General features: G+C 35.2%; 1 protein-coding gene across 1 annotated transcript; it reads left to right on the top strand.

The window, feature by feature from the left end:
* The first annotated feature begins 202 nt into the window (after positions 1-202).
* On the top strand, positions 203-7096 carry LOC122407717 (transcription termination factor 2-like). Its single transcript, XM_043414102.1, has 12 exons — positions 203-474; positions 601-758; positions 1437-1556; positions 2130-2584; positions 2830-3292; positions 3541-3669; positions 3786-4003; positions 4176-4674; positions 4878-5209; positions 5365-5535; positions 6292-6491; positions 6579-7096. Exons 1-12 carry the CDS (start codon positions 344-346, stop codon positions 6724-6726), a joined length of 3024 nt encoding a protein of 1007 aa, XP_043270037.1. The 5' UTR covers positions 203-343; the 3' UTR covers positions 6727-7096.
* Positions 7097-8094: the final 998 nt, after the last annotated feature.

Genomic DNA, 8094 nt, shown 5'->3' with positions numbered 1-8094 from the left:
TAGACAATCTGGAGGAAATTTCTGTTGGCGCCATCAATGAGGAAATATTTGAGTTAACATTGAATGAGTAAACGTAAAAATCCGAAGGTTCGTAAAATATCGATGGATGACGCTGCTCTCGAGTGCCCAGTTTCCCTCCATATTTTGTTTGAAACGCGCATTCGCGTCAACCGTTGAAAAATTACAATTTAAATTTTTCACTGTCTGAGCCCAGTGCTCACGTGAACATGAAAGGACGCAGGACGCTCTGACAAGTTGAGACGTGTCACGGAGTAGCATCGTTTGAGTAATCTCATCGTTTTTCGATATTTTGAATCCATTTCGTCGTTATCCTTAAAAAAAAATGGCAAAATTTCGTAATTCATGGCACAAGTCTTCGGACGATGAAGATAGTGAAAGTTTTATCATACTAAGCGACGAAGAAGACTACGAAAAGATCGTTATACCGGAAAGCTCGGATAATGAGACAGACAAGTATGTAATAGCCCTCTTTTTGTTTTTTTTCTCTATTCTTTTCTATTCTTTTTAGATGTTGGCATTGAGAGTGGCATTGTCAAGTAGGTCGAGATGTACTAATATTTTTCGTTTTTTGTTTTTCAGCAATGAAAGCACAAAATCCGAATCTGCTACTGGCAGAATCACACCATTGATTCATAAAGCAATTCGTAGAAGCCTTCATCATTTTAAGGAACCGTCCGATGAAACAGAGAATATAAGTACAGAAGATCTCACCAACCCACCTACATTAAAGAGTAAAAGTATGTATCAACACAGCAGGCAGAGCGAGTCAAGATAGTAAGATATAAGCGAACGAAGCTGGGTCGAGTTGTGACCCCCCCATAAATAAAATCAAAATATTGACTTTTTTTTTCCATTCAATCATGTTGAAAAGAAATTGGCCCTGCTGGAACTAAATAGCAATTTTTTCGATTAAACTTTATTGAGAAAAAAAAAGTTTTTAGTAAGCACTAACAATTTTTTGTGATTTGGAAAAAAGATACGGATATATTATTTTCTACTGCAATAGCAAAAATAATCTAAACACAACTGTTTGAAGGATAACAATTTTTTTCGACCGCACTACTATTTGTGAAAAAATTAGTTTCATGCAGTGTATTGACATAATTACTTGCATCTTCAATAAAACGAAGTTGATTTATTATGAACCACATTTACTCATATGGGTGGGACTCAAAAGTTCGAAGGCCTAAAATAGCGAACAGGCATTCTGTATATCTATATTTGCGTATATAAGCATATATGGATATCCAGAATGCCTGTTCGATATTTTAAGCGTTCGAACTTTTGAGTCCCACCCATTCATATAAATCTAATAGCATTAAACTTCTTGAATTTTTATGCCATTTTTTCTAGCAGTCATTGATCGACTTCATTTCTTTAAACAGAATGTAAACATCTTAATAATTGTTGTTTAGATTCACCACGATCAAAGATCACCCCTTACAAAGGCTACAATTATTCTGTAGATTCTTCCGATGAGGAGCAAGATATAAGTACTGAAATGAAAACACACTCAACTACATCAAGTGAACGAGGTATGCATATACTATTTTATGAAACAATAAAAATTTGAATCTCTTTCTGTGCCAAAAAAATTTATCAGTTACGAGAGTGGGGCGTCAGTAACTAAAAAGTGGGTGCATAATTATTACATGCTTACATGCTTGATATTTTCAAAAAACTTATTTCAATGAATAAAAAAAACATTGTTGTTATTTCATCAGAGAATAAGGGTAACTATTGTTTTTCTTGAAATATCGAGCATGTCTCAGAAAATTGGATATATACTATTCAGTTAACCCGTAATCATTCAACTGCGAATGGAGTATCTCCCTCTTTGAAGTTATGTCGTTATTTTTCAAATTTTTGTACATTATATTGGAGACTCGATAGATTTGTGTCCATTTCTTTGAATTTTTCTTTCACGGTTTCAACGTTTGATTCTTGGCCTCTTTATTCTCAAAAATTATTGTTAATTACTATTATTCTCAACGTTTATTCATCATACGCTAATAAAATGGAACATTCTAATTAATTTTTGTTGATAATATATTCGAAAAAGAAATTGATGCCTCAATAAGAAAATTCTCTACCATTTTTGATTCCAGAAACCTCATCAAATCTCGTTGACAATTATATCCAGATCCCAGAAAATCACAAGCGTTCTAAACACTATACCGATTCTGAAATGGATGACTCAATTGTTAGAGTTAGACCTAAACCCAAACGTATACATCATTTGGAAAATTCAAGTGAATCAGATGATGATCCTCTTGAAAGTCACGTAATCAGTACGGATGAAGACGACGTTTTAATTGAGAGTTCAGTTAATTCGGCGATAAAGAACAAGACAGATGAATCACAACATTCGATCGATAGCGTTCATTTAGAATCGTCTAGCGAAAATTTCAGCTCATCAGAAAATTCTATAGAATGTGATCTTGCAATGTCCATTGCTATCGAGGAGTCAAAAAATTCGAGTCTCAGTCCTAAACTTGCACAACGAAAAGCATATCTTGAAGCCCAGTTACATCAAGTGGATAAACAACTAACCAAATCAAAAGTAAGAGCAGTTGATTACTGATGGAGATAACAAGTCGAAGAATCTTTTTATTCGATGAAAATATAGTCTTATTGCAATTTTCATGAGTGATGAAGAGTACGATCGTCGGTAATAAAAATCATCGAGAGTTTTTTCTCGAAAAAAGGCGAAATTATCTAGTGTATTTTACAATAATTTATGAATTCGTATCATTACGAATTTTAACCAGTATTTTCTATTGATGTGTGATATTTTATTCGTTTTAGATGTTGCTTAATTCTGGAAAGCTTGGAGCACTCCCCGATAAGGGTGAAAAGATTCGAGAAAACATAAAAATACAAGAAACTGAGCTGACGCGTATACAGAGCCAGCTGCAGCGTATTGAAAGTAAAGCAAAAAGATCGAGTGCTAAATTACTTCGTACGCAGGAAGTTAAAAAGTCGCTTTTCAAAGAGGGAACTTTAGAAATTGACCCGACGTTTTTGAAACCTACAACATCGTCTCAGCAAATTGATCTTGGTAAAAAGGCCCTCGAGACTTTTCAAAAAGAGCAAGAACTAACTGTGGACAGACTCAAAGATCTTCATGGATCTCTAGTGTCTCGTCCGGAGGAAAACCAGCTCGCCGAAGACCCGAGAGGACTCAAGGTGAAACTAATGCCCCATCAAAAGTATGCTCTCACATGGCTATTATGGCGAGAAAAACAAAATCCAGCCGGTGGTGTATTAGGTGAGTTAATTAGGAACTCTTAAAAGTTATCGGCACTTGACAAGGGAGCAAGTGACTTTCCACGTAATTTGCTCACGTGATTTGAATAGAAATTGATCGAGAACTCTGAAATTGTGATGAAAATTACGATGCTCGATTCTTGATTGTTCGAATGCAAAAAAAAATCGGATTTTGATTAGTTTTGCCAACTCAATGCAAAGACATCAGTATTTTTCACTGTTCCATGAACATGCATTTTTTGTTCACAGCTGACGACATGGGCTTAGGAAAAACTTTGACGATGATTTCGCTAGTGGTTGCTGCAAACCAAATAAAAGATGCTGCTGATGACAGTGATGACGAAAACGAAAATTGGCTATCGAGTGCTCGAACTCGGCGTAAGTAATCTTGCAACTTAATTTTTCGTTTGTTCAGTTATTCTGTGAGCAAGGATCATTATTTTGATCACTCGTAGAAAGTAATTCGGACATTCGATGATTTATTCGGGTTGTAGGACATTTGGGTGGAACACTTGTCGTCGCTCCGGCGTCGTTGGTGGCTCAGTGGCAATCGGAAGCAAAAAATCGTTGCAAAAGCGGATTACTTACCGTCGAGCTTTTTCATGGAAATAACCGCGAATCAAATCCAAAACGGTTAGCAAGGAATGATATGGTCGTTACTACATACAATATCTTATCCAGAGAGTTTAAAACTTCCGGAGTTCCCTATAAGGTATTCATCAAATTTTCTATATTAAAATTTATGCAAATTATTTACAGTAGATTAATATAACAATGCAACGTTTCCTTATGAAGAAGCAAGAGTAGATTTTAGAATTTTTGTTGTACGGATGATTTCGAGGTCATGCAAACGCGTGACATTACTCTTCATCCTCGTGTTTCAGATCCATTGGAAACGTGTGATTCTTGACGAAGCCCACATAATCCGAAATCACAAGAGTCAAACATGTGAGGCAGTCTGCGGCTTAAATGCCTCAAAAAGATGGGTTCTCACAGGAACACCTGTACACAATAAAGAAATGGACTTGTTCTCACTGCTCAAATTCTTAAAGTGTTCACCCTTTGATGATGTTCGCGTGTGGAAGCGATGGGTCGACAACAAAAATGTAGCTGGCTCAGAGAGGTTATCAACAGTAATGAAAACTATCATGCTACGTCGAACCAAGCAGGAACTGCAAGAGAATGGTTCTCTGGACGTATTACCCGAAAAATCTATTGAAACGATCGAAGTTAAACTCGATCCTGACGAGCGACTTGTCTATGATAAAGTCCTCGTGTTTTCCAGAACCTTGTTTGCACAATTCCTTGCACAACGAGCCGAAAAGGCCCACATGCAGGAACTCGGGACTGGAATGTACGATAAACCTTCTTGGCAGACGAACTGTAAGTTTTTGAGAATAATTTTTATTTATTGTTTGATTTAATGTTGAATGGAAGAGTTCACGGGTTTTTTCACCTACCACACTTTATCCGTAAAAAAACTACTATATTAATGCATTCTTTGTGCTCAATTTATTTTTCAGTAATGAATATGAAATTTTATATTTCGCGTTGGTCAAACGAGTAAAACTATTTTTTATTTCTAGACAAAGACACCCAATTCACGAAGGCTCAAAAAAAGTTACTGTCGATGCATGCAGACGTCGCTGCCCATGAGATTCTTGTTCTCTTGTTACGCTTACGGCAGCTATGCTGTCATCCTTCATTGATTCACGCCATGCTCGATCAGCAAGACATTGAAGAAAATGGTTTGCATGGCGTGGAAAATCCGACAGGACTGGCCACCCGATTAGCAGACATGTCTCTGCATGACGATGAGGGCGAGGATGAAGGCGAGATAGGTGTCGACGAAAGAGTCGCCGAGCACCTATTAACATCTAGCAACCCAGTTTTCGATCGTTGTCGTCAAAGTTCCAAGGTAATTTAGTTCGAATCAGCAGAAAGTGAAAATTTTCGTTTTATTAAATGATGGAGAAGTCTTTCATCACTGAAAAAATTCAGATGCTTTTCCGTGTTAGCTTTTTTGATTGCAGCGTTGCATATTCAATCGTTACCATTTTTTAAATGTTTCAGCTGAAAGTGGTTATGGAAAAAATTCAAGAAATCGTTACGGACAACGACGATAAGCTCATTGTTGTGTCTCAATGGACCAGCGTGCTTGAACTTATCGCTGATAATCTTAAACACCTGAAAAAGGTTTCGTATCGAATGTTCACGGGTAAAGTCCCAGTGAAAGATAGACAGGTATGTAGTTGAAACAAAAATATATTTTTTAGTTTTATTCTCAAACGGAAACGAAAAAGGCAGATCTTTCAACTTCGGTCTTGAAAAAGGATGCATTTGCGACCTTGAATAAATAGGTCATTCAAAATTAGAAAGATATTTAGAAAATTTGTTAGAATTTGTTTTCATTGTTAATTGTTACTTACTAGGTTTGTTTTCATTATTAATTATTACTTATTACTTAATAATTATAATTATTAATTAATTACGGGAGAGCACCACGAACGTAGGAATATTTTCACGAAGATGAAATCAAATTTTTCACATTCTAGAAGAGATCCTATTGCATTTTTCAAATATTACATAATACAGTATTGTATTTTGTGATTTTATGAACAAAAGTGAAAAAATAATTGAGACGAAAAAAAACCATGGTACAGAGAAAGTACAGAATTAATCTTTTACTGGAAATATTGGGCGTCAATCTTTTATAATTGACGAATAAAAAAGAAGAATCAATAACAAGTTGAGCTTGTAGTAACAAAGGGGGGGGGGACTCAATATTATAAATGAAAAAAAAATGTTGACATCTTCAGAACTGCAAATTCCTGACAGCTCAAATGTCTCTCAATACTCGTGAAAATATTAGCAAGGGAAAACGATAGATTCGAGTCCGAGTCCGGCTTAAAACTAGTAACTAACTAAATAACATTAAAAGTTCGAAGCAGTCCTCATATTGCTCTTGCCAAATAAATAAATGATTTTTCCAAATTTCAGGGTATCGTGGATGACTTCAATGCTCGACATTCGAAAACGAACGTACTCCTCCTGTCGTTGACAGCTGGCGGAGTCGGATTGAATTTAGTTGGAGCCAACCATTTGTTGCTATTGGATATCCATTGGAATCCACAACTTGAGAACCAGGCGCAAGATCGCATCTATAGATTTGGACAGAAAAAAGACGTGTACATTTACAAGTGAGCCAAATATTTGTGCGAATCCAAGTTATTATTCTCGACTCATAAAAAACTATAATTTTGCTAACATTTTTTTTTCATTTTCAGATATATATGCTCTGACACGATCGAGGAGCGAATCAAAGCGCTCCAAGAGCACAAGTTGGCAATCGCGGACAGTCTTCTAAGTGGTAGTGGAAAAGCTGGAGCCTCTAAGCTTTCACTCGATGAAATGAAAATGCTTTTCGGTATTTAGTTATAAATAACACCTTTGACTCTTTTTTTAAATTTTACTCACGAGACTCTTGGCCAACATAATTCGTTTAAACAATGCTATTTTACTACCTAACAATGAAACTATAGGTCGCTCCTTTCGTCATACTTGACATGTAAATAAGCGATAAAAAGTATCGTTTGCATTGTTAAATTGAGTATTTATATATTTTATCTTCATTGATATTAGTTTTATTTGTCTCTAGTTATGTTTACTTTGGGAACTTATCTACTGTCCCGACAATTCAGACAGTTACTGCTGTGCCACATTCCGTATGAAAAGTAAAAGCCCTGAGATAAAAAAAAATAACTATAAGTCCTGAGATAAAATAAAAATATGCCAAAATATATAATTAAGCGTATGATTAAAAAAAAAAAAAATCTTATTGAACACTTTCAGTACCTGAAAGTTTGAATGTGAATATTTTACTTGCCTATTCTAAACCACGTCTCAATAGCATCATCAAGAGATAAACGTTGATGAGTATACTCACAGCCGATAAAGACGGCACGAGTGGAACCCGCGAAGAAAAAAGGGCTTCAACGCGCGCGTATATTTAACGTCGTGATCTATCAGTTGTTCAGTCGGTAAAAATCCTGCTGCACGATTTATTCTATAGCCTGATATTTGAAAGAAATAAATATGAGTTACACGCTATTCACATTTTACTCACGCAAGTGATAGATCACCTTAACTATCTCTTCACTACAGGTGGTGATCAAAACCGTTACATGGAAGTACAAGACGGCTCTTGAGTAAAATAAAAAATTTGTTATTCATATCGAACAATGATTAAAATTACGTATTGTCTAATACACATTTTTTCAACAAAGCACACATACGCACAGTTGAAAAAACCGATCATTTTCGAGTATGCGCTTAAAATTCATGCTTTAAAACATTTATATTTATTATATGAACATTTCAATATTATCTCACAACCACAATATATATATTGCTTTTTATCACTAGCAGTAAGTTTCCGTTATTCGATCGACTGGGAAATCGCTATTCTTTCATAAAAAAAATTAAAAAAATTTAAAAAAACAGTACAATGTGTTGAACCAATATTTTCAAAATCCGAGACGATAAACATGGCTTTGGAATGCACCGCGAATTTATATTTTTCGTACAAAATTTTGGTACGTTAAAAATGGTATCAAATACTGAAATAAAGTTTCGGAAAATAATATTTATATAATCATGCTTTTTGGATTCATTATAGGTTGGACCACTGATTTATAAACGCGTAGAAGTTGCATTACTGAACGAACAAAAAGTAAAGAAATATTGAATTGATAGATGGAACATTGAAATGATTATTACAAAAAAAAATAATAAAAGTCGGCC

This window comes from Venturia canescens, chromosome 3, assembly GCF_019457755.1.
Source record: "Venturia canescens isolate UGA chromosome 3, ASM1945775v1, whole genome shotgun sequence".
In the NCBI taxonomy this organism is placed as follows: domain Eukaryota; kingdom Metazoa; phylum Arthropoda; class Insecta; order Hymenoptera; family Ichneumonidae; genus Venturia; species Venturia canescens.
This window is presented reverse-complemented; position numbering and strand designations above follow the sequence as displayed.

Coding starts and splice junctions, on each gene's coding strand:
- LOC122407717 (XM_043414102.1), top strand. CDS start 344: ATGGCAAAATTTCGTAATTCATGGCACAAGTCTTCGGACGATGAAGAT. Junction 3,293..3,540: donor TCCAGCCGGTGGTGTATTAG/GTGAGTTAATTA, acceptor TTTTGTTCACAG/CTGACGACATGGGCTTAGGA. Junction 3,670..3,785: donor ATCGAGTGCTCGAACTCGGC/GTAAGTAATCTT, acceptor TTCGGGTTGTAG/GACATTTGGGTGGAACACTT.